This window comes from Monodelphis domestica, chromosome 6, assembly GCF_027887165.1.
Source record: "Monodelphis domestica isolate mMonDom1 chromosome 6, mMonDom1.pri, whole genome shotgun sequence".
NCBI classification, from domain to species: domain Eukaryota; kingdom Metazoa; phylum Chordata; class Mammalia; order Didelphimorphia; family Didelphidae; genus Monodelphis; species Monodelphis domestica.
In genome coordinates this window covers 8,635,721-8,660,254 of record NC_077232.1, presented here as the reverse complement: position 1 = coordinate 8,660,254, position 24,534 = coordinate 8,635,721, and the positions used below count along the sequence as shown (strand labels likewise).

Below are 24,534 nucleotides of genomic sequence, written 5' to 3'. Positions count from 1 at the left end.
TCAGTCACTGATTAGCTGGGTGACCCTGGGCGAGTCACTTGACTGCCTCATTTTCCGCACTCATCAGGTGAACCGTAGAAGGCAACGACCGGCCAGTCCAGTATCCTGGCCAAGGAAACCCCGAATAGAGTCGGACACAGCAGAATAACAACCGTGAAGGGGGAGAGGAGTTGGGGGGGAGGAGAAGTCTTCTCAAGGGGTTGAGCCCAAAAGAGGGAAGAGCCCCGAGGCCACAGTTAGCTGGGCTGGAAGGTCGGGACAGGGAAGACCTGGGCATGGGTGCAGGCAGGCCAGTTTGTCCCGAATGTGGGGCCTGTAAGATATGAGTGCATTCGAGGACTTGGGGGGAAGGCAGGAAGGGAGGAAGGAAGGAAGGAAGGAAGGAAGGAAGGAGGGAAGGAAGGGAGGGAGGGAGGGAGGGAGGGAGGAAGGAAGGAAGGAAGGAAGGAAGGAAGGAAGGAAGGAAGGAAGGAAGGAAGGAAGGAAGGAAGGAAGGAAGCAAACAAGCAAGGAAGGAAGGAAGGAAGGAGGGAGGGAGGGAGGAGGGAAGGAAGGAAGGAAGGAAGGAAGGAAGGAAGGAAGGAAGGAAGGAAGGAAGGAAGCAAACAAGCAAGGAAGGAAGGAAGGAAGGAGGGAGGGAGGGAGGGAGGAAGGAAGGAAGGAAGGAAGGAAGGAAGGAAGGAAGGAAGGAAGGAAGGAAGGAAGGAAGGAAGGAGGGAAGGAATTGGTTGAGTTTAAGGCCAGTCTTTGCACTTGGTCCTGGAGCCTGTAAGCTGGGTCAGTGCCTGTTCTGGCAGGGCTGGAGGCTCTGGGGGCCCCCAGCTCTCTCCTAACCTCCCTGCCAAAGCAGACAGGGAAGCTGCCCCACCTCAGGGAGCTGGAGGAGGCTGGTCAGGCGCAGCCCACTCCCCAGTCCACACTGGCCCTGGCGGGTCCTCCCCATGTGGGCATTGAGGCGAACATACCTGTGACCTATGGAATTGGCAGCCAGAAGAAGACTTGGGACTGGCTGTCAATTCATAGGTCAGAGCCCTGCGCACTCGGTCGGGGGAGGGGCCCCAGCAGCCCCTTCAGGGGTCCTCCCGGCCCCCGGTGTCCTCTTCTCTGTCCGGCGATCCCGGCGGCCCGCCCAAGGTAACAGCACCCCCACTGGAATCCAGAAGTGTCCCACATGGAGTTGCTGTTACAGGGAGTGGGCGCCACGGCTGCTCTCAGGCTCCTCTTCCATCTCTGCCAGGCCCGGGGTCAGAGTCTCTTTATTGCAGCTCTTATCGCCTGCCCTCGCCCGTGCCAGCGCTCCTTCCCCGGGCGAAGTCCGTGCTCCGGCCCCGTCGGCCTCAATAAACTGGGGAGCGGCTCTGATTTACAGCCCCCCCCCCCCGCCCTTGGCCTCTCTTTGTCCTTTGGGTTTCCTGCTCCCAACGGCTGCCCAGCCCCCCCCCCCCCCCGCCCTGCCCTCAGCCCTCCCAATGGAAGGGGCCTCCCCAGCCCTCCTGGAGCCTCCTGTGTCCCCCTCCGCAGGGCTGTGGGCTGAGGGAGCACCCCGAAAGGGGGACACTAAGCAAAGGCCGTGGGGGGCGGGGGCTGGTTCTCGGGGACCTTCTCCAAAGAACTTCAAAGATGGGGTGGCACCATGCAGAGTGCCAGCACTGGGGGGAAGATTCTCTATCCCAGCTTGGCCGCTTGGCCACCACCGCCTTGATGGGCCTCGGTTTCCCCCTCTGAAACATGGGAGCTTTGAACTAAACGACCTTGAAGGCCCCTCCTCCGTCACCTCAGGCTCCTCCCCTGCCCACTCAGTCCTGCCTGTGGCCTCAGTTTCCCCATGTGTAAAACGAGGGAATTGGATGGGATGATTCTTGAGTCTCCCAGTTAAGAATTACTCAGCATGGGAGGCTCTACAGGCGTCCCTCATGCTGTTCAGCCAACAGCGAGGAAACAGACTGAGAGGGCGAGTGACTGGTCCAAGGTCACACCGGAGGTATGGGCGGGACAGCCTGACCAGGAGCCCCACTCAGACCCCCAGAGCCCAGCAAGAAGGTCGGAGGGGGGAAAAGATACCCCCCGAAGGGGCGGCGGAGGGTTCTAACCTAGCCTCGATGGGCTGGGTGACCCTGGACGAGTCCCTTCACCCCACAGCCTCTCCACACTCTTCTTCGGCCTTGGAACCGGCACTCAGCCTCCATCCTAAGAGGGAAGGGCAGAGTTTGAGCGGGAGACAGACAGGGACGGACAGACAGATGGTGTGGGGAGAGGGACAGAGACAGACAGACAGACAGGAGCTTGGGGGGGGCACAACCTGCCCAGAACTCCTGAAGGCGGCCATGACGGCCTTTTCTCTGTCAAGGCCTTTCCGGTCCTCCCGGGAGGGGCTCGTCTGCCGCCGGTGGCCCCTCCAAGGCCAGCCTCCTCCCCACTACAGCCTGGTCCCGAAGCAGGCCCTTCCCTGGATACAGATTCGGATCCTGCCAGGCCTCCACAGCACTGGGCCCTTTGCTGCCTGACTAAGCGCTGGGGCTGATCCCAAAGCCCGGGCAGGGCAGGGCAGGCCTGAGGCTGCCCCCAGGGTCTGGCCTCTGAGTCGTATGACCTTGAGCCAGTCCCATTTCTTCTAGAAAATGGAGGGTCTGTGCTAGGGCTGGGTGAGGGGAGGGAGCAGGCAGGCCCGGCGGCTTCCTTGGGTACGAGGGCGCTCGGGGCCCTTCCCGGCTGCTCCCCGGCCTGGGGATGGAGGCGGGGGTCAGGCTGCTGGGGGAGCCCCGGGGGCTGCGGGGGGCACCTTACCTCGCCGGCCTGTCCAGGAGGGCCGCACGGCTGCCGGAGGAGGGAGTGAGCCCGCCGCCTCCCCGGGCCGGGTGGCCGCAGCCTTTTGAATCCGCGGCCCAGCCCAGCAAGGCCGGGGTTAATGATTAGCCCGCCTCAATAGGGGATCACAAGTACGGTTCGAAGGGCAACCTGGGCTTGTCCTGTGCCCAGGAGGGGGTGGGGAGGGCCTGGCCCGGCGCACCCTGGGTGGGGTCTCCCCCTGGAGTGTCTGTGGGGGTGCAGCCGGTGGGCAGGAGGGGGCAGTGGTCAGCGCCCGGGGCTCTGGAGCCTGGAGTCGGAGTTCAATCGGGCTCTCCTCGGCCACTGTGACCCCCCGCCCCCATTTTTTTCTCGCTGGGCCTCAGTTTCCTCATCTGCAGAAGCGGGCCTGAGCCCAGGGGCATTGTGGGAAGGCCTCTAATCTTATCTGTCTCCTCAGCATCCTGCCCTGTCAAGGAGTCCTTGGCAGGGACAAAGGTCCAGCCTGGCGGCCTTTACCCTCACCCCCCCACGGGGTGTCCTAGGCATGAGGGGTTCAGGGGACTTGTCCAGGGTCACCCTGTGACTCTGGGCCTGGCTCTCTCCCAGGCAGCCCCCACCCCTTCTTCTAGCCAGGGCCACAGCTGGGCTCAATCTTTCTAGAATGTCCTGGTTTTGGGGGGCCTTCCCTGCTGTCAGCCCCCAGCAGCGCCTCAACCTTCCTCTCTGGCTCATCTGGGAAATGGGCCCCCCAAGTGTCCCGAGTTCCGAGGAAACCCTCAAAGGCTCTAGAAATGTCGCTCATAATCACGAGGGCCCCCGAAGGGCTGTCGCCCCCCAATCCCATGAGGCACTGAGCCTGGCACACAGCGGACACTTCCTCAACCTTAGGGGCCAGAGCAGGGCAGTCCTGGGTTCAGATTTGGCCTGACCCTTCCTGACGGGGTCAGTCCACAGCCCGGGCCCGGCCGCTCTTCCGCTTCTGACCCGTCCAATGCCGGGTCCAGGTCAGAAGGGATGGGCTAGAGCCCGATCTGCAGCCTGCTCCGGCCCCTGGACAAGCGTGTGCTGCAGGGGGGCCCAGGCCAGAGCCCGAGGTCTGACACCCCCCCCCCCGGCCGCCCATTGCTCAGCCAGCTGTTTGGGGGGGCAGACCTGAGACTGCAGCGTCAGGGCCTTGGGGGGAGGGAATGAGTGGAATCGGGTGACCCCGACTTCTCGGGGTGGGGGGGGCAGACCTTTGAGATCACTAGAGCTCCCCCCCCCTGCCTCCACCCTCTGAGACCTTTAGCCTTCCGGCCACATCGTCAGGGAGTGGAGGCAGCCCCACCCTGGGAGGGGAACGAGGGCAGAGGACTCCAGGATGGGCCTCAGCCGGCTCCCCCAGGGGCTCGGGGACCCCCGAGGAGGCCCTCAGGCCACCCCCTGAATCCTGCCAATTCCCTTTTCAGTGACTTGAATGGGCAAAGCAGCTTCCCTGGGGCAAGACGAGTCCTGGCCCCGTGGGGCCGCCTTCCAAGGGCTCCCCAAAACGGCCAATCGCTACTTCCCCAGAGAGGGGGCTCGGGGCGCCCCTGAAGGCCTCATCCCTGACCTCAGTCCTCCAGCGGACCCCAGCCAGACGTCCCACAATGGCAGGGATGGCACTTGGTGCCCCCTGGTGGGGACATAGCCAGGCACAGGGCTGGGTCAGTCCCCCAACTTCCCCCCAGAAGCCCCCCAGTTCTCCAGGCCGGCGCTAGCCCAGGTCAGGCAACAAAGGACAGGGTGGCGGCTACGGGCACAATTTATTCCACATCATGCAGAAGCCGCGGCCCCCAGCCCGGGGGGCTCCGAAGGGGTACAGGAATCACACGTGTGTCCCCGGCCCCGGTCCCCCCTTGTAACACAGAGACACGCTTGGCCGGAGGAGCGCTGCCCCAGAAGTCCCGGGCCAGGTGGCAGCAGCAGCAGCAGCGGGGGAGCGGGGGGGGGCGCTTGAACGCAGGACGGACCCCGAACCCCATCTGTGCCCCCCGGCCGGGCCCCGAGGATGGGCCAGGGATTGGCGGGGGGCCTCGAGGAGACTCGGTTTCGAGGGGGGCCCATGCCCGCCCCGCCGCGAGCCCCGCAGCCGAGGACCCCGATGGCCAGAGAGCCGAGGGGCGCGAGCGTCCTCCGAGGCCCGGCGGGGCCTGACCGCCTCCAGCCCTCAGTCCTGGGCCTCCTCCGAGCGCCACTTGAGCGCGTGGTCCTTGTGGGCGTCAGGCAGGATCTGGTTCCGCATCCCCCCCAGCAGGTTGGACGTGGCCTCCGTGGCCAGGATGAGCGGCTTCACCACCGTGGGGGGCAGCTGGCGGATCACCCCCCCGACGGCCCCCGTCAGCCCCTTCTGCTCGTGCCCGCGGGACGCCACGTCGCAGATGGTCTGAGCCGTGTCCAGGATGCCCTGCAGAGGGGAGCGGCGGGCGTGAGGAGAGGGGTGCCGGGGGGACCCGAGAGGCGGGCGTGAGGCGAGGGGTGCCGGGGGGACCCGAGAGGCGGGCGTGAGGAGAGGGGTGCCGGGGGGACCCGAGAGGCGGGCGTGAGGAGAGGGGTGCCGGGGGGACCCGAGAGGCGGGCGTGAGGCGAGGGGTGCCGGCGTGGGGTATCTGGGGGGTACCTCGCGCACAGTGTCGTAGGCCTTGGCTACACCTTCCCGGAGGTCGGCTGGCTGTTGGCCGCGGCGGAGCCTGCGGGCCGAGCGCTTGTCCTGCAGGGAGCGCGACACGGGGGCCGCCGGGGACAGGATGTCGTACACAGTCTCGGCAGTGGCCTGGGCGGTGGGAGGCGATGGTGAGCTGGAGGCCACGCAGAGGGCCCCCCCGGCCCGCCTGCCCTGCCCTGGCCCGTTGGAGGGCCAGGCCCGGGCATCAGGGCAGCCCCTTCCCTTTCCTGGGCTCCAGGTCTGCCGGGGGTCCTCCTTACACAGGCTCTGCTGGCCTTGAAGGCCCCCACCAGGATGCCCAGCCTCCCCTGGAGGCCCGAGGCCATCAGCCCCCCCATCCCAAGAGGCTCCCCACAATGGAATGAGCCCCTTGGCTGTGGTCCCCTCGGCCCCAGCCCAGTCACCTGGATGGCCTGCACGAGGCGGTTACTGAGTTCCAGCGCGGCGGAGGCCGTAGAAGACCCGAAGGAGGCAGCCCCCCGCTGCAGCCCCCGCATGAGGCGCCCATCCCTCCGGTACTGCTCGATAGGAAGCCACAGCAGGTCTCGAAGGCCGTGAACTGGGACCAGGAGGAGCAGGGCAGGGTCGGCTCCTGGCCCAGCTGCTGCCCCATCGACAGCTTCTACCCTTTTCTTGGCCCGTCAGCAACCCCATCCCCCCTCGGGGCAGGCCCACAAGGACGGTTTCTAGACTGCCTTACAGAAATGGCAGTTTCAAGCCCCCCCCCCCCCCCCCCCCAAGCGGCACTCACAGAGCTGGACCACCGAGTGCATGGGGCCCACGCCTCCCAGGAGCCCCGGCAGCTGGTTCTTCCGGATGTCCTGCAGCCATTCGTTGAGTGCGTAGCCCAGCACCTTGTCCACGCCCAGGAGCCTGTGCAGGAGGATGGGGGGAAGGAGGTGAGGGGGGACCCCAAGAGGGGGAGGAGGGGGGGGGGGCATTGGAGAGAGGGAGGGGCTGAGGTGGGGCTCACCCATGCCGGCAGCAGAGACGCTTGAGCTTGAGCTCTGAGCAGTTGAGCTGGGCCAGGCCGATGAGGATCCCAGCGAAGGTGCCCTGAGAGGGAGAGGAGGGTGGCTCGGGGGGCCTCAGGACACCCCCGACCCAGAGGGACACCAGGCCGCCGGCCTCCTCCCCGGTCCAGCCTGGCCTCCCCCCAGCCCGGGCCCACCCCCACTTACCACCTGGTCCATGGTGACGTGCTTGCCGTGGTAGTCCAGCCAAATGGGCACCTCGGAGGTGAAGCGGAACTCCCTGGAGAGGCACAGGCAGGGGCGTGCCCGTCAGCCCTCCTGGAGGCCGCCGGCCTCTCCCGGCCTCCTTCCCTCCCAGCACCCGGCCCGGCACCTGAAGTAGATGGGCTGCTCGGCCGACGCCACAGATGTAGACGAGGAGCTCTGCTCGCTGGTCGTCGTCTCCACAGAACTGCTCATCTCCGCCTGCTCCGGCAGCTTCTCCTGGGAGGCGCCACTCCGGGCAGCGGGCTCTGGGCGAGCTGCAGGGAAGAGAGGGAGGTGGGCCCAGGCCGGAGGGGGGAGGGACAGGGGGGCCCAGGCTGGAGGGGGGAGGGACAGGGGGGCCCAGGCTGGAGAGGGGAGGGACAGGGGGGCCCAGGCCGGAGGGGGGAGGGACAGGGGGGCCCAGGCCGGAGGGGGGAGGGACAGGGGGGCCCAGGCCGGAGGGGGGAGGGACAGGGGGGGCACAGGCCGGAGGGGGGAGGGACAGGGGGGCCCAGGCCGGAGGGGGGAGGGACAGGGGGGCCCAGGCCGGAGGGGGGAGGGACAGGGGGGGCACAGGCCGGAGGGGGGAGGGACAGGCGGGCACAGGAGGCCCAGGCGGGGGAAAGGGGCAAGGCAGGCACAGGTTCCAGGACTGCAAACTGCCCTTCCAGCTCTCAATCTCCGACTTCCAGGTCTTTGTGCCCACCATGACCCCAACCTTTGTTCTCATCCAGGCCCAGCTCAGGGTCTGCCCTCCCCAGCCCCACGACGTTGGCATTTGTCCCCTCTGCCAGACTCAAGGAGCGCCGGGACGCCCCCCAGCACTGACTGCCCCCAGGTAACCCCCCCAGAGGCCCAGCCCTCACCTTCCGCCCCCGTCTCCATGGGAATCACCGGCGTGATGCCCGCAGCCAGACTCGTGAAGAAATCCTTCAGGAAGAACAGGGCGTCCTGGGAAGGGGCGGGGAGGCACCTTGAGCCCGAGGCAAGACAGCAGCCGGGCCGGGGCTAGCGGGCACCAGCCCCCCCGCAACCCCCCCCAGAGCACACCCGCACGTGCAGAAGACAGCCCTGGAGGCCAGAGCAAGGGCCGCCCCTTCCTGTCTCACCTGGTCGATGTTGAGCCTCAGTGGCATGAGGGAGACGCGGAGACAGCACTCGGGGCCCCCCAGGCCCGCCTCTGGGGCCACATGGAGGGCCTTAATGGTCAGCTGGGGGGGCACAGGAAGAGGTCACCCCTCTGGACCCTCCTCTGCCCCCCCAGCTCCACAGGGCCCACAAGGCCTCCAGCAGATCCTGCCCTCAGACCCCGAAGCCCAGGGGCCTCCCCTGGAGGCTCGCCTGCCCCCTCCCTGGGCCCCTTGGCCAGGAGACCCTGGGCGAGTCCCCCTTCCCCGGCGGGTACCATGTTGGAGTGGGCGCGCCGCGGCATCTTCTCGCTCGTGTACAGGTAGAGGAACTTGTTGATCTGGGAGGAGGCGAGGCGGTCGCGGATCTCGAGCTCCTGCACGATGAACACCTGGCGGGACAAGGGCTGCTCGGCCAGCTCGGCCCCAGGGGCCGCCGCTCTCTCTGTCGGGTACGTCTCGTGCTGGAAGCTCACCTGGGGGGATGGGCACGGAGAGCCTTACTGGCCGTGCCCAGACGTACTGAGCAAGCAGGCAACGTTGGTGCCGACCCGGTACCAGGCACTGTGCCAAGCCTGGGGGGTGCCAACGGGGCCAAAGACGTCGCTGGTCCTCGGGCTCTTGCCCGGCCCTCCGGGCACAGGTGGAGCCCCACAGTTCCGGGACCTTGGGCAGACCAACCCCACCCTGGGACTCGGTTTCCCCATCTGTAAAAAGAGGGGCTGCGCACCCCGGCCCTCGCTCCTCTGCCCACACCTTGCTGAGTTGGATCTCCATGAGCACGTGGTGCTGGCGGCCGCTGCCCCCCTGGGTACGCCATGAGTTCTGGGGCCGATTGGGGCCGGAGCAGCGCGACGGGGAGCCGCGGGGGCCGGAGAGGCTGGATTTTGTCCTGCCGGGGAAGAAGGGGGGACACGCTCGTGGCTCCTTTGTTAAGGGAGGCCCCAGATGCACCCCAGGAGCTCTGTGGTAGAGGGGGGCCCCCCCCAGCAGTAACAGATTGTGGGAATGTCACTGGGACCCTTGGGGTGACGTGCCTGGGCTCCCCTGTCCTATCCTTGGCAACAGACTTCTCGGAGGAGGTGGCATGAGCAGGAGGGATGGAGGGAGACAATGAGAGGAGAGAGACAGAGGAGGGGGGAAGGAGGAAGAGGGAGGGGAGAGAGGGGGAGGGGGAAGAAGAGGGGAGAGGAAGAAGGGGGAGAGGGAGGGAGAAAAGGGAAGGGGGGAGAAGAGGAAAGAGGAGGAAGATGGGAGAAAGAGGCAAAGGGGGGAGGGAGGAGGCGGGCATTTCACAAGGCCGCGGCAGCCAGCAGTGTGTGGGGCTGCTGGTGGTGGCGGGCACAACGTGCAGACTGGCTTGCCTGGCCAAGAAGGCTGGACAGCTCGGTGGCTGCCAGGGCAGGTGCCGTGAGCTTCCCTGGTATCTTGGCAGCCTGGGGTGGTCAGGCATTGGGAGACCCGGGTTTCGATGCCGGCCCTGAGTGCCATCCCAGCCGGCCGATTGTGGGCTTGGCAAACCCCGGGCAGCCCCGGATCAGCCGCTCCCTCCAAGGGAAGGGCCCGGCGCAGCCGCCCTCACCTGTGGCTGTGGTGAGGCCCCAAATCGCGGCCGCCATAGAGGTGCCAGACGAGGGAGACCTCCCGCAGCACCAGGCGGCTGGTGGGCACGGGGAAGTGGGCCGGGGCTCGCAGCAGGTCCGTGCTGCCTAGAGGCCGCGAGAAGTGGCCGTCCCGGACTGTGATGGGCCCCGTCTGCAGCTTCGTCACCACCGGCTCGCCGTCCCGGGGCTAGGGGGAGACAGAAGGTGGGTGACGGCCCAGATGACGCGGCCCTCCCTGAGAGCCCAGCTCCCTCCTGGCAGGCACGTACCGGAATGCCGAGGCCGGGGGCATCGAGGATGCAGAACTCGTCGCTGTCCAGAGCGTCCGCGTCCCCCTCCTCCTCTTCTTCCTCCTCCTCCGCCTCCTCCTCCTTGGAGCCGGGGCTGCTTTCACAGGGACCCCTGGGGGGCGGTGGGGGCTGGCCTCCCCCACGCTCCCCTGGGAACAGGTAAACGGACACGGGAGAGGCCTGCCGGAGGGGCCCGCCGCCTGCAGGAGGGAGAAAGGCGGGAGGTGGCGGCAGAGCCTTGGGGAGGCCCAGGGCAGCCCCTGCCACCCTTCACCGGGGCCGGCCGGTACCTGGTGGCAGGGCCAGCTCCCGCAGGCTCCGCTCCGTGTCGATGAGCGCGTCGGTCAGGTCCCGCTGGTTGATGAGGGCGGTCTCGGCCGGGGGGCAGGAGGGCAGCGAGGCCGGGCTCTCGGAGAGCTGGGACGGGGGAGGAGGAGGAGCCGCTGAAGCTCTGCCCCTCCGCCAGAGGGGTGAGCAGCCCCCCCCCCCCCCCCGGGCTCCCGGGCCAGTGCCCTGCCCTCACCTGCACCTTCTGGCTGGCGATCTCGGTGGGGCTGGGGGGCCGGGGCGGGGGGTGCAGGTCCCCTGAGTTGACCACATACTGGAGCAGGTTGGCCAGCAGGGCGCAGGAATCAGCGCAGCTGTGCAGGTGGACCACGTTGTTGGAGCAGCGCAGCTCGAAGAGGGGCTGGCTCTGGGGGAGCAGAGGCCTCAGAGGGCGCCAGACACTCCCTCCCTGCCCGGGGCTCCTCCCAGCCACGGGGCTGCGCTGCCCACTGCCCCACGGGGCTGCTCACCAGTTTGCCCTCAGTGCTGCCTTTCCAGGTCCGGATCACCAGCTCGAGCAGATCCACGTCCAGGACGCAGACGTAATCTGCAGGGGAGGGCCGTGGGGAGGGGCTCAGGCGGCTGAGCTGGACAGCCGCCCCCCTCCCCCCCATTCAGTGAGCAAACATTGGCCTGGGGACCCTCTGTGCAGACCCCCTGAGGCCGGGCTAAGGGGAGGCTGTGTTTGAGCTGAGGGGTTGCTGGGGGAGGGGAGAATGCCCCCCCCCACTCTAAAGCCTCACCCTTTCGCAGATCGAGGGGCTCGACTCCACACTTGTCAGACAGGTAGACGGCAGAGTCATCGAGGATGAACCTGGCAGGGAGGAGGCTCGGTGAGAGGGGAGGCTGGAGGAAAAGTGGGGGGCTGATGAGGGGGCCCAGCCTACCCGCCTACACTGCTGACACCTCTAGACGCCCGGCTTTTGCCCTGGCTGTCCCTCCTGCCTGCAAAGCTCTCTTCCAGTCTGCAGGATTCTGTCTAGTCTGGGGGGCCGTAAGCCACGACAGGGTAGCCTGGCACAGTGCTTGGCACTCCCATCCTTGGGAGCCCTCCCTGCTGGGCCCCCACGAGGACCTCCGGCGTCCTCAGGGACCGGCCTAGGCGGAGGGGTGGGGATGACGGATGGAGAAGGGGGGCATCCGCTCGGCCCCAGCACTCCTGGGGAAGGTCTGCTTGGAGGCCCGCCTTGGGCCTCTCTCCTAGGGACACCAGAGCCCAGAGCAAACCCCAATCCTTCCTGAAACCCCACCCGGACATCTAGAAGCTCGGTGAAAAGAGGGGCTGCGCACCCACAAGCCCCATCCTCCCTGGCTGCTCTCAGCCCACCCCTAAAGGACTCGGGGCTGCCTGGGGGAGGCCGCAGAGCTGGGGGGGGGGAGGGGGGATCGTGGTTCTGTCTGCAGGACCCCATCTGGGGCTTTCTTGGCCATTTCTGTCCGTAGCCCATTTTAGAGGAGGAAACTGAGGCAAAGGGGTTCCAGTGACTCCACCAGAGTCACTGCTAATAAATGTCTGAGACTGAATTGGCTTAGAGTTCTGACTTAACTGTCCTAGAAGACCAGGGGAAGGGGAAGGGGGGCAGGAGGGAGAAGGGGAGGCCGTGCGGGGCAGAGGGGCCCACGCAGGCCCACCTGAGCAGGAAGGTGGAGGTGTCCATGATGATGTTACTGGAGAGCGTGAAGGTCTCTGCAGTGATGAGGACCCTCGCGGGGAGGTGGAGAGGCCTGGGGGACACAGGGCAGTTAGGACCACAGCCCGAGCCCCAGGGGAGGGTCCCTGCCCCCCCTCCGGCTGCCCCCTCCCCGCAGGCACCTGTAGTCCACGGCGCAGGAGAACAAGTGTGTGTGGAGGACTGTGATGACTGTGGGCGGCAGGAAGCCGAGGATGGGGTCATCCAACACGTCCAAGAAGTCCAGCAGCTGCAGGGGGGTGGGGGGGGGGGAAGAGGATGAGGAGGAGGAAGGCGGGGAGCAGCAGGCCCAGAAGAGCCCCTCGCCAGCTCCCCGCTCACCTGGCAGTGCCAGCTTTGGCTGGGCTGGGCCATGCGGTGGCGCAGGGTAGCTCCGTGCAGCCGCAGAGTCACCAGGAACTCCTGAGGGACGGGAAACACGGGGTCAGGGAGGAGCAGCCTCCTGGGCACAAAGCTGTCGAGGTGCCCCGCACCGGGGTGGCACGATACCTTGACATTCTTCTGGGGGTCCAGGTGAATGCGCACCGCCGTGGACAGCATGCGGGGCCCCTGGCCCTGGCCCTTGCGGCCTGCGGCGCCCCGATCCGTCATCCCTTCCTCCGAGGGGTAGATGGTTGGTGCCAGGTGGGCAGGTGGGGTGAAGCTGGGCACCTCGAGCCGGGAAGGCAGTAAGTAATCGTCCACCACAGCTGGGGGGAGGGAGAGCCTTAAGGAGGGGGCCCCCAGCCCCCCCCACCCCGTGAGGCCCCGGCTCCCCCGCATCCTCGGCCCCCTCCCCGTACCTTGATGATAGAGGGCCACCTTCTCAGATTCGAGGCACAGGTAGCCGAGCCCGGGCTGGCCCAGGTACTGGGAGACGCTGAAGATGGTGCCCTGAGTCACATCGAGGACCAGCTCCCCGTGACAGTCCTCCAATTTCTTCCCCCCCTCCCCCTGGGAGACACAGACATGGCCCTGATTGGCACGGGGGGCCACGCGCTGCGGCGCCATCCCATCCCCGGCCCGCCCTGAGGTCCCAGGGCCTCCTCTCCGGCCTCAGCTCATCTTTTCTTGTTTGTTTATTAGAATTAACACGAAGGAGGGGCAGCTGGGTGGCTCAGTGGCTAGGTAGCCAGGCCTAGAGGCAGGAGCCCTGGGTTCAAGTCTGGTCTCAGACACTTCCCAACTGGGTGACCCTGGGCACTGGCCAGCTCTTCTGCCTTAGAACTAATACACAGTACTGATGCTTAGCAGAAGGTAAGGGTTAAAAAGAAAAAAGAATTAATATTAAGTGTCTGAGGCCACAACTGAACCCAGGACCTCCTTCCTCCAGGCCTGGCCCTAACCACTGCCCCGTCCACCCTCCCACTGGTCCCTCAGCCCAGAGAGCTCCTCCCACACACTGTGGTGTCTTTACTTGGGCCATTTCTTGGCCAGGAATGCCCTCCCATTTCCCCCTTCCTTTGGCTCAAGCTCAAATGCCTCCCTTTGCCGTTTCCAGTGAGGGTGGCAGCCCTCCTCATGGCCTAATTTGGCAGTCGGGCTGGGCTGTCCACAGCAGTGGCTCCTGCTCCGTGGAGGCCTTGGGGGCACCACAGCCACCCCAAGATCATCAGGGAGGACAGGGACCAGGCGACGAGTGTCAGTAAGTCAATGAACCGGAGGGCTGAAATGTCAAGGAGGAGACAGCACCGAGGTCCTGTGTGGGGCTGCCCTCCCATCCTTATGTGACATGGAGGGCAAGTGAGGCCCTGGGCTGGGGCGGCAGGGAGCCAGGTTCAAATCCTACTCAAAGCTGTTTGGTCTTGGGCCTCTGGGCCTCAGCCCCCCGGAACCATCTCCTGGGGCCCCTACCTGGTCCAGCTCCTTCCAGGGAAAGGCCGCCAATAGTCCCTTCCCACCACGCCTCCCTCGCTCACCTTGGTCTCACACAGGATGGTGATGCGGCCCTTCAGCACCGTCACCAGGGTGGAGAAAGTGCTCTGGGCCCGAGGACTCCGGGGCTCTGGCGCAGCGGGCTGTGGGACCCCTGACTCATTCACTGAGAAGAAGTGCACGTCTTCGTCGTCAGAGTCCGAGTCTGGGCAGAGGGGAGAGGGCGGCGTGGTCACCAGAAGCTCTCCCCAGCCCACCCGCCCTTCCCAGAATCCTCCGCCGGGAACACTGGGAGCCGCGGCCCTCGTACCCAGTTTAAAGGCAGACTTGCACATCTTGAAGTTGTCGTGCCAGAAGGAGGAGGGCCCGGGGAAGCCGGGGGCAGCCACAGAAGCGGCAGGGCCCAGGTCTGGCAGCAGGTCTCCAGGCTCCCACATGAGCAGGTCATTGTTGATTCTGGGGGGTGAGGAGAACAGTCGGGTGAGAGGAGCGGGGGCTCCCAGCCTCCTCTGCCCTGCCCACTGGGGGCTCCCCTCCACCCACCTGTTGTAGATGCTCTCGTAGACTTCCTTGCTAGGCAAGAAGATGTGGGCACTGGGCAGGGTCAACTCCAGGCTGCATCTGGACAGGGCCAAGGTCCGGCTCTGGAATTCTCCCATCTCCTCAGGATCACCAGGAATCACCATCTGGGGGAGGGGCCCCCAAAGGTCAGAGAGGATCCATATGATTGACCGCCCTACACTGGACCAACCAGGGCTGCCCTCCAGAGCCAACCTGGGGCGTGTGGTGGCCGAGGTCAAAGGTGAAGCCCCAAAGGGGGAGGGATTAAGTGATTTGGCCCTGGAGGGTGGCCTGAAGAGGCAGGTGCAGGCTGGATGTCAGGAGGCATTGCTTAACCCCACAAGGATCCCAAAGTGGACTGTAGGGCCAGCAGTAGTGAGCTGTTTGTCACTGAATGTCCAGCGGTGGAGGTCTCCCTTCCCCACTGCCCTCCAGGAGTTATCCCAGACTCCGCCCTGGCTCACCCCCGAGCAAGCTGTAGGCAGGGCCTGTCAATTTCACCTCTCTGGCTGCTCTTGTTAATCTCTCTCGCCTCAATTTCCCTTCCACACCATCTCCTGTGGATTTCAGTCTGTAGCATGGCTCAGCCCCCTTCTCTCCCGACTCTCCCCTATCTGGGGCAGGCCTGGGCTAGAGCCACAGGTGGTGGTGGGGGGGCTGCCTGCCTGCCTCAAGACTCTCCCACCACTCCTTCCACCTCAGCTTCTCCTACTTCCCTGGGCCTGGAATGCCCTTCCTCCTGATTTCCTTTAGGCCCAACACCTTCTACTGGAAGCCTCTCCCAGGCCCTCTTTCCACTATTTCATGACCTCTAACTCATCCTGCCTATACTTTGTTCCTGTATTGGCCTTGGTCTCCCCAGTAGGCGGGAAGCTCCCTGAGGGTAGGTTTCTCCTGAGTCCCTGGGGCCCGGCATTTCCCAAATGCTGACTGAGGTGAACCAGGAGTGGGAACAAGAGAGGGTAGAAGAGGGGGGCCTCACCTCCTCTGTCTCATACATGGTCCTCTTGGAGGAAAAGGGCGAAGGCTCAGGCTCCCGCAGCTCGCAAGGGCTCTCGGCCGACGACAGCTCCAGGTCTTCTCCCTTCTCTAGCACCAGGTCCCACTGGGAGCTGCTGTACTGGGGGTTCAGGGTCACCACTGCCCTGCCAGGGAGTGGGGCTGTCACTGGGGCATGGGAGCTGATCCTTCCCCAGAACAAAGGCTTTTATCCTGCCCCCCCCAGCTGTGACTTCGAAGACCCCAATCTGCTGGGGTGGAACCCCAAACTTACTTGGGTAGGATGTACTTGAGGCCAGGGCCCCGGGGGTCCAGGGTTTTGGAGACTCGAAGGCAGGGGACAGCTGGCTTCTCCCTGTCCTCGTAAGTCCCTGCATTGGGACAAGGGTAGAAAGGGTGGATGGTCACTCCTGTGCCAAGTCTGGGAGAGGCCATGGGGCAGGGCTCTGGGAGGGCTCCCATACCATGGAGGTCACTGCAGGTAAGCTCCAAACGGGTGGGGGCCTGCGGGCCAGGGCCATGGCTCAGCTCAGACTGGAACTCGAGGTCGTTCAGCTCCAACCGGAGAAGCTCCTCTCGCACGGCCCGGCCTGCCCAGGGATCGCGCTCCGGGCGCAGGTCAGGGATGGGGAAGCGTAGCTGAAGCGTGGCCTGGGGGGCCACGACCCGCACAGCTGTCTGCCGTTCTACAGCACAAGGAGGCTCCCCCTGGGGGAAGACTATGCTCAGAGGGACTCGGGCCTCACCTGAGTGCTCCCACTCCTGCAGAGGGAGCCTGGAGCTGGGCTGGCTGCCGGGGGCCTCAGAGGCTCAACTGAGGCAGCTGAAGGGCAGCCTGAGGCGCAGAGCCAAGGCCCAACACACTCTGGGCTCCCACTGGTCCCACACACACACTCACACACTCACACACACTCTCTCACACACTCACTCACACATTCACACACACACACACACTCTCTCACACACTCACTCTCTCTCTCACACACACACACACTCACACACTCACACACACTCACACTCACACACACACTCACTCACTCACACATTCACACACACACACACTCTCACACACACACACTCTCACACACTCACTCTCTCTCACACACACACACACGCACACACACTCACAGATACTATCTCCTGCATTCTAAGGACAGATGTGGAGACTGAGATGCCCAGAGAATGAGAATGGGAGTGGGGAGGGCAGAGGGGGGGTCTCAGGGCTCAGACTGGAGACTCCCTGAGGCCATAGTTCAAACACCATTTCTCAGAGGAGGAATCGAGCCTCAGACACAGGAAGTAACTGGCTTGAGATCATGCAGGATAAAAGTGACAGAAACAGGATTTGAATCCAGATCCCAGGACACCAGAGGCATTCTTTGCCATTGGACCTGTGCTCACATCCCAAACAGATTCTTCCTAGAACTGGGTGAGTCCTCTTTGTGCCCCCTGGGTCAATGTCAGCAGAAGTCTGAGGAGGGGGTAGCAGGGCTGCTCAAGGGAGATGGTGCCTCAGTCTCCCCACCTGCATAATCAGGGTTGGTCTCGGTGGCCTCCCCAGCTTTAACCCAGGACTCTGGTTGTGACCCGCGCCCCCACCCCCCCCAGGCCTCAAGGAGGATGAGGACGTTCTCGATACTCATGAAATCCTAACATCTGGCACAAAAACAACCAACAAAATCTGGAAATGGAGACTTCCCTCCTCCTCTCCAGCTCCTGGGCAAAAACCTGCTTCTTTGCTCATGAAAAGCTGCCTCTCTGCCAGGGCCTGGAGACCTTCCTCCTCCCCCCTCCCCAGTTCCCTCGCCAGGCCAGCCTCTGCCTCCCCTCAGGAGGTGACTTCATTTGGGCCTTGGTGTCCCGGGGGGGGGCGCCTGGCCCAGAGTGTGTGGACTGACTTACTGGTTTGAGCTCTGGCTCGCTCCCTTCCTCGCCACCCCTCTCCACTCCCCATCCCGGAAGCCATCCTCCCAGAGCGGCTCACCAGCAGGCCCTGCTCCCGGTCCACTGGGGTGGTGGCGAGATGGAACAGGGCCACGAGCCTGTCCAGGGCCCCCAGCTCCACGTCGGACTGGAATTCGGCCAGCTCCAGGGACAAGTCGGAGGTACAACGGCAGGAGACTGCCCGCCGGGGGTGGCTCTGTCAATGGGCAGAGGGAAGGCACGGGGTCGAGCCGGGGCGAGGGCTGGCCACCCCCCCTCCTTCCACGACCGAGGTGCCCCCCCACCCCCGGCTGCCCAGGGAGCCCTCCGGCCCTTACCTTGGGGACTCGGCGCTGCGTCTGCAGGTACCGCAGGTGGGCGCAGGGTCGGGCTGATGCCCCGAAGCCGGAGCCGTTGGGGAAGCTCAGGAGCTGGCAGGGTCAGAAGGGGGCACGTGAGGCCCGGCCTCCCCGGGCACCCCCCCAAGCGCCCCTTCCAGGCCTCGCTCACCTCCGTGTACTCGGGCTCGGCCGCCCCTTCGGGCCACAGACACTCTAACACCTCCAGCTGGCCGAAGAGCAGGTCGGTGCTAAACGTCCGGCCCCTGCCCCCGGCCCCTCCACGCTGCTCCCAGCTCAGCTGCACGGCCGAGCCCGTCAGCCTGCAAGGGCCAAGGCACGCGTCACCCTCCGCCCGGCCCCCAGCGCGCCCCGTGCAGGCCGCTGCCCGCCCTGTTACCTCACGTGGCTCCGGGGACAGGCCTTCTGGAAGCGAGGCCGGAGGTGCTGGAAGTCCCGGGACCCGAAGGGTCCCTCTTTGGCAGCGTCAAACTCGGCGAAGAACCGGGCGGCGAGGTCGGGGGGGCATCCAGGGGGTGCCCCGGGGGGCTGCTGCAGGGCCGTCAGCGTCATCCCACCAAGGGTCACCTTCAGCAGGGACTCTGGGCGGAGGCTCTCGGGGGGGATGGGGGCTGCCGCCTTGCCTGTGGGGGAGGGGAGCAGCTGGCATAGCGACCCGGGGCAAAGCCCTGGCGTGCCTCTCCTGCCCCCCAAGGGCTTGTTCGGCGCTCGGGAAGGACAAAACCTAGCCCGGGTGAATGGGCAGCGCACGGGGGACCATCGAGACCGTCCGCCTCCTCCTCCCCACCCGCTGCGGGGAGGCTGGCCAGGCCCGTCCCCGGGCACTGCTTCCTCGCCCTCTCGGGGACCTCCCAGCTCCCTTTGTTGGGGGGGGCGGGCGGGGCCTAGACCGGGCCGGGTCCCCCCTCACCAGGCAGGCGGCTAAGACCGTGGAGGGCAGGGTGGATGTGGGGGCGCCGGGGGGTGCCATCGCTGTGCACCGAGGAGTTCAGGTCCACGTCGGAGAGGGAGAGCTCCGAGACGGAGCGGGCGGAGGTCACGCTGCTGGTCAGGGCGGCCATGGAGAAGAAGAGATCTGGGCACGGGGGAGAGGGACCCGACTCAGAGGGCGCCGGCGCGGCCCCCGGGGCGGCCGGCGCGGGGCCCCGGGCCCTACCTGTGCTGTCCGTGCCCAGCAGAGGGTCGGAGGACAGGGCCGGGGCGCCCCCCTGCAGCTGCTGGCTCAGGTCCTGCTCGATGAGCCTCAGGTCCTCGGCCCCGAGGGGGCGGCTCTTGTTGGCCTTCTCCGACAGCCCCTCCGTCTCTAGGAGGGAAGGCAGAGAAGCCGCTCAGGCACCCGCCCGGCCGCCCGCTCGCTCTCGGGCCCAGCCCGGCCCGGGCCTCACCTGCTAGGCTGAGGGCGCTGAAAAGGTCCTGAAGCTGCAGGAGCTGTTGGGGGGCCAGAAGCAAGTGCAGGCAGCCCACCTGCCCCGACACTTCCATCTGGGGGAGGCGAGAGCCCGGTCAGAGAGCCTGGCCCGTGCCAGGATGCCCAGCGCCCCCTCCCCAGGCCAGGGTGCCCGGCGGGCAGCCCCGATCCCTACCCTGGGCCCAGGGAAGGCCTCGTTCTGCTTCAGCTTTACTGTCAGCTCCATGTACCCCGAGCAGCTGCCGATCTGCAGGGGGGGGGCCGGGGGGCTCCTCCTGGAGGGAGAGAGCAGAGGTCGGGGCGGCTCTCCTTGTCCCTCCTGCCCCCGCGCCCCCCGCCCCCAGGCGCACGCCCACCTGCCGGGGGGGACACTCCTCATAGTGAAGTCTCACGCCAGACAGCTGGAGCAGCTTGTGCAGGAAGGCGGGGGGCTGGTGCACGTCCACGGGCAGAGCCTGGCTCGGGTCCCGCACAGCCTCGTCACAGTACTCCAGCCTGGGGATGAGGGTGAGCCTCAGGCCAAGGGACCGACGTGCCTGGCACCCGCGAGGGGGGACAGAACGGCCCGGCCCCAGCCTCGGGGGCTCCTGCTCGCGCCTCGGCCTCGGCAGAGCAAGACGGGCTCCGTGGAGGCGGCGGCCTGCAGGCTGGGCACCCCAGGGCAGAGGTGTGGAGGTGGGAAAGGGCTGGGCACGGCTCCCCACCTCTGAATGTGGACCTCGAGGGCCATGTTGCTGTCGCTGCCGCCGCCGGGCGTGTGCTCCACCCGCACGATCGTGTCCAGGAAGGTCACTTTGATTCTTCGAAGAACTGGGGAGGGGGGAGACGGGGTCAGACCCGACTCAGCCCCCCAGATGGGCCCAGCCCCCCCCGCCCACTCACCGGTCTCAATGGTCTGGGCGAACATCTCCAGGCCCTCCAGGGGCTGGGGGGGCTCGGTGGGCTCGGGGGCCCCCTCCCGAAGGCACTCCTGGGCTAGCTGCAGGCTGGTGGTCATGCAGGAGGTCCAGCTCTGAGACTCGGCCATCCCGGGCCCTAGGGGAGGCGGGGGTCAGGACCGAGGCCCCCCACAGCCCAGCATCCCGGGCCCCTCCTCCCTCCTGCCTCGGCCTCACCTTGCCCGCTCCGTGGCCGCAGGGTGAGCTGCAGGCCAGACACCTGCATGGTGCAGTGGTCAGTGAGGAGGGCAGCCCAGGGCACCGCCACCTCGATGGAGCCCACGAAGCCATCCACCAGTTCCAGGGGGGATTCCACGGATTCCAGCAGCTCATTCACCGACTAGGATTCAAGGGCCAAGTGGGGGTCAGGGGGCGGCCCCAGGGGGCCTCCCCTCACCGAGGGGGCCTCGTGGCTCCTCCTCCCCAGCAGAGCTAACAGTGACTAAGGGGGGCCAGGCAGGAAGTTCAAATACATGCTCAAACGCTTAGCGGCAGGACCCTGGGCAAGACCTTTCACCGGCCTGCCTCAGTTTCTTCACTTGTAAAATGAGCTGGAAAAGAAAATGAAAACCTGCCCAGGTGGGCTCATTTGCAGGAGTCTGGGGGTGGGGCAGGTGGGCTGAGCAGATTAGGAGAGGGAGCCTGAAGAGATTAAATGACTGGCCCAAGGTGAGGGTGCTGCTGGTATGGGGCAGCACAGGCCTAGCAGCAGAGCCTGAGGCAAAGCCAAGCTCCTCTTTTACAGAGCAGGAGATTGAGGCTCCCAGAAGCCCCTGCCTCAGGCCCAGAGGTGCAGGTGAGGGCCCTGGCAGAGCCCCCTGCCCTGCTCCGGGCATTGTGGCACACGGGGCCACGGCTGCCTCCCAGGGGACCTTTGACACCTGCAGTTCCCAGTGGGGGGGAGGGGGGACAGGGAGGGGGGAGATGAGGGGAGCCCCAGCCAGGGAGGGGGCATTGGGGAGCCCCAGCAGGGAAGGGGTACGGCGAGTGTCAGCCCTTGTTTTGTTAGGCTCCAGGGGAGGAGAGGGGGTGTGGCTGGGATGGCGGAGGAGGAGCTGGCACAAGACCAGCCCAGCTGCTGAGGTCACAGGTCAGAGGTAGAAGTCTTCCTCCCTCCCCTTCTTGGGAAGCCCCTTCCTCTGCCCTGGCCCTGCTTTTTCCCTGACCTCTCCCAAGTCTGCCCCTTCTGCCCAGCCTCCCAGGATCCCTCAGGGCTGAGCCTGCCTTTCTGCCCTGCATGCCCCCAGCTCGAACCCCTTCCCACTTCTCCCGGCCTCCCCCAGGTCCTATCCTTAGGGACTGTGCCAAGGAGCCTGGGGGGGGGGGGGGGGGACTCGGCAATCGGCCTCCCCAGACTTGGGGGCCTTGGCCTCGGGGCTCAGGACAGGGCCCTGGTCAGGGGAAGAGTCCCACATTTGGGTGTCAGTTCCTGAAAGCTATAATTTGTAGTTCCTGCCATGAAGGTTTAGGTCAGCTGAGCCTGAATCACCCTGACTGGCCCATCCCTGCCCCCTGCCGCCCCCCACCCCGCAGGACCCCCTACCCTGGGCACCTGCCTTCCCTCCCCTGCTTCAGGGTCCCTGGCAGCCTGCTCCCCCCTCGCTCTTCCCCCAGAACCAAGATGCCACCCCCATCCCCTTCCTCTGCTGCCCCCCCTGCGGCCCCCTGGCCCGGGCTTTCCCCCCACCCTCTGCCGCCCCGGGCCCAGGCCTTCCCTCCTCCCCTCCCCACTCTCTGCTGGCCCAGGCCCCAGGCCTTTCCCCTCTCCCCAGCCCCCCTCCCCTGCCCCAGGCCCCTGCCGGAAGTGACAAGTGTTGCCAAACAGTCCCATGGCATGTTGATCAACACACCATGACTGACGTGGGTTGTTGACATCAGGGATGCCAGGCAGGTGGGTGGCCCAGGGCACCGACTCAGCAAGTGGCTGCCTCTCTGGGCACCCCTCAGCCCCTGGACACCCCCACCTGGTTCCTCATCCTGCCCAAGGGCAGGGGGGGGGGTCCCACTCCAAATCTGAGCCCCTGGGCTCCAGCTCCATCCCTGCTGAGCCCATGGGGCTCTGGTCCTGTGCCCTGGGGGCAAGGGGCTGCCCTGCCACCCCCCAGCCCCAAAGAGACTCTGAAAGCCTCCCTCCAGCTCTCTGCCCCTCCTGCCCCTCCTTCCCCTCCAGCCCTAAGAGCCCTCTCCCCAAAGCTCTCCCGGTCAGTGGCGGGCTGGATGGAGGGGATTCCCCTCCTGAGGGCTGGGGGCTGCCTCCACCCACTGCCCCTCCCCCTATCGAGGGGGATGGGGGCAACCCGGGCCTCGCTTTGCCCAATCTGTGCAATGGGAGCCCTCGAAGGCCGGAGGCTGGGGCCTGTTGTCCTAGTTGCCCCCTCAGCCCCGGCCGTCCCTGCCCCCTGGCTGTCCCAGTCCCAGCCCCGGCCCCGGTCGCTCACCCACACGTCCAGGTGGATATCCCGTAGCCCGCCGCTGCCCTGGTATAGGTCCAGGCTGAGCTGCTCCAGGCTCAGCCGCTCCTGCAGGAAGTGGCCCAGGTAGTGCTGCAGCAGGTAGCGGCAGGCTCGCTTTTTCATGCAGCTCGACCACGGCCACAGCCAGCGCGACATGGCCGGGATTCACCTTCCCGCCCGCCAGAGCTCGCCGCCGGCCCCGCCGCTCACTCGAGTCCCCGGCTCGGCCCGCCGCTTAGCCCGGCGCCAGGCCGCGCCCCCGCTGCCTGACCACGCCTCCGTCTCGTTGCCATTGGCGGGTATGGAGAGTGAGGCTCGCTGATTGGTCGTCAGGGCGGGGCGCCAGAAAGAGCCCCGGCTTCTCGCGGAACGACATAGGTCCCACGATGAAGAAGTGCGCCTGCGCTTTACGCTCGGCCACGGATGCCTTGATCCCTCCGGGATGAGGAAAGAACATGTGATGGCGGGGAGTAAGAAATAAGTCCCGAAGCTCAATGCGCATGTGCAACCCCGCCCCCAACAACTAGGTCGGGAATTAAAGGGACAGTGTCGGTTCAATTGCCTCTGAAGCTCGAGAGGGCTGTACCCTCATTATGGTGTCCAGCCCCCTTGTTTTTACAGGTGGGGAAACTGATGCTCTGGGAGAGGAAAAGAAGAACTTTATCGTGATCACCCAAGTAATAAGGGGCAGTCCTGGGGCTTGAGCCACACTCTACCCCAGAAAGTTTTGGGGAACTATTCGAGACAGAACTAAGGGGTCCCAACTGGGGAGAGACCCTACTTGTGGGGAACTCAGGCTGGTCAGAAGGCTAGTCTGGTGTCACGTGGGAAACAGGGCGGGGCATTGAATGCCAAGCCAAGAACTTGACCTTGGAGGCACCAGGAGCCCAGGGGAAGGGCAGGGCAGGGCAGGGCAGGGCAGGGCAAGACCCTTGTTGGGGGCTGGGAGGCATCTCCCTTGGCCCAGGACAGGAGTGGGCTGGGCCCCTTATGTGCATCCTGCCTGACTCAGAGTTCCATCCTAGGAAGGAGGGTGTGATATACTGAGAAAGGCTTCTGGAGACAAAAAGAGCTACTTGACTCCAGATGGGCTCTGCCTCCCACCTGGAGTGGATGTCTATGTCCCGTGAAGAGGGACCTTCCCTCAGGGGGAGCCTCTCCTGTGACAAGGTCAAAACCTGGCTCTCTACCTCCCAACTAAATACACGGGGGATCTCTAGATTTCCATGTGGACAGGGGCAAAGGCTCAGAGGTGGGAGATGGCCCTTGGGAAGTGAAGGCTAGCAAGGAAAACTCCCATCATAGAGTATGTGTGTGAGAATACTGAAGAGGGCAGAAGGGGCTAGATGTCCCCAGCCCCCTGGTTTGCTGTCCGAGGTAACAGGAAACCACTTTTGTCCTTGGATGTGGACCTGGGACAGGGGCTGAGCTCCTGGGAGCTCATTGGATCCTTGCCGCCATCTTGGTATTATGCCCACTTTAAGGGGGAGGAAACCGAGGCACACAGTGACCTGTCCAAGGTCGTACAGCTAATAAATAGTCTGAGGCAGGATTTGAACTCTGGCCTTCAAGACTCAGGGTCCGGAGCTCTACTGCCTGTTGGGAAGGCTGTCCTTTAGCCAATGTCGCCCAGGAGCTGGGCTGCTTTTGCTGACCTCTAGGAAGATAAGAGGAAGGATTTGTGAGAGGCCTTCAGAATTGAACCCTGGGCCAGAGGCCCAGAGGCGGGGGCACAGGGCCCGGGTCCAAATGATTTTGAACAAGGGCACGGGAATGTGCGTGTAGAACATGACTGACAGCAGGAAGATGCCTCTTCCAAGGGTCTACACTGGCATCTGAAAACTCTGTTCTTTCCCTCTTAATCGTGGCTGTTTCGTGCGGGCTTTGAGAAGCGGGTGTGAGAAGGGCTTTCCTCGGCCCCGCGGCCCGGCACAGGCCCAGAAAGGCAAAGAGCTCTGGTTCAACGTCTTCATTTTACAGATGAGGAAACTGAGGCTGAGGAAAGGGGCCAAGGCTTCCAGGAGGAGAAGCCGGGCCTCTCTCAGCCAGGCCAGAAAGGGGTTACTCCAGGAGGTGTTCACCGAGGGCTTTAGGAAGACTGCAGGGCCTGGAGCCCGAAGAGGGGGAGGCCAGGGAGGTAGCCAAGAGAGGCGGGCTGGGAGAGCCCCCCCAAAGGGCCTTAATGGCAAAGAGCGCCAGCCTCCGTGTGGAGGCTTCCAGGGACAAGGGACTCCCTCCCTCCAGAAGGACCATCCAGGGTCAGGCGGTGGGGCAGAATGCCAGGGCCTCGGAGCGAGGAGGGCCCTGCTT

At 65.4% G+C, this 24,534-nt stretch overlaps 1 protein-coding gene across 3 annotated transcripts; it reads right to left on the bottom strand.

The window, feature by feature from the left end:
* Positions 1-4,552: 4,552 nt before the first annotated feature.
* ATG2A (autophagy related 2A) lies at positions 4,553-23,317 on the bottom strand. 3 transcript variants are annotated; one of them, XM_056801386.1, is made up of 41 exons: positions 22,210-23,317; positions 19,949-20,111; positions 19,716-19,868; positions 19,538-19,643; positions 19,194-19,328; positions 19,009-19,108; positions 18,811-18,907; positions 18,582-18,728; positions 18,336-18,500; positions 17,805-18,048; positions 17,577-17,727; positions 17,405-17,497; positions 17,128-17,283; positions 15,608-15,851; positions 15,418-15,514; positions 15,127-15,289; positions 14,127-14,269; positions 13,894-14,039; positions 13,628-13,788; positions 12,512-12,662; positions 12,219-12,418; positions 12,051-12,131; positions 11,852-11,958; positions 11,671-11,763; positions 10,782-10,852; positions 10,509-10,585; positions 10,235-10,405; positions 10,002-10,128; positions 9,691-9,911; positions 9,400-9,608; positions 8,574-8,709; positions 8,096-8,293; positions 7,800-7,901; positions 7,557-7,641; positions 6,818-6,965; positions 6,652-6,724; positions 6,444-6,526; positions 6,222-6,343; positions 5,875-6,029; positions 5,426-5,578; positions 4,553-5,212 (listed from the first exon to the last, which is right to left on the bottom strand). In XM_056801386.1, the coding sequence occupies exons 1-41, from the start codon at positions 22,378-22,380 to the stop codon at positions 4,976-4,978; spliced, it is 5,835 nt and encodes a 1,944-aa protein (XP_056657364.1). In that variant the 5' UTR covers positions 22,381-23,317; the 3' UTR covers positions 4,553-4,975. The 3 variants fall into 3 exon arrangements, with proteins under 3 accessions (XP_056657364.1, XP_056657362.1, XP_056657363.1); XM_056801384.1 differs by lacking the exons at positions 19,716-19,868; positions 19,949-20,111; positions 22,210-23,317 and having other exon boundaries at positions 19,190-19,328; XM_056801385.1 differs by lacking the exons at positions 19,716-19,868; positions 19,949-20,111; positions 22,210-23,317 and having other exon boundaries at positions 10,241-10,405; positions 19,190-19,328.
* Between the last annotated feature and the right edge of the window lie 1,217 nt (positions 23,318-24,534).

Coding starts and splice junctions, on each gene's coding strand:
- ATG2A (XM_056801386.1), bottom strand. CDS start 22,380: ATGTCGCGCTGGCTGTGGCCGTGGTCGAGCTGCATGAAAAAGCGAGCC. Junction 17,498..17,576: donor CCGAGCCCGAGTACACGGAG/GTGAGCGAGGCC, acceptor TGACCCTGCCAG/CTCCTGAGCTTCCCCAACGG. Junction 8,294..8,573: donor TGGAGATCCAACTCAGCAAG/GTGTGGGCAGAG, acceptor CCATCCCCCCAG/GTGAGCTTCCAGCACGAGAC.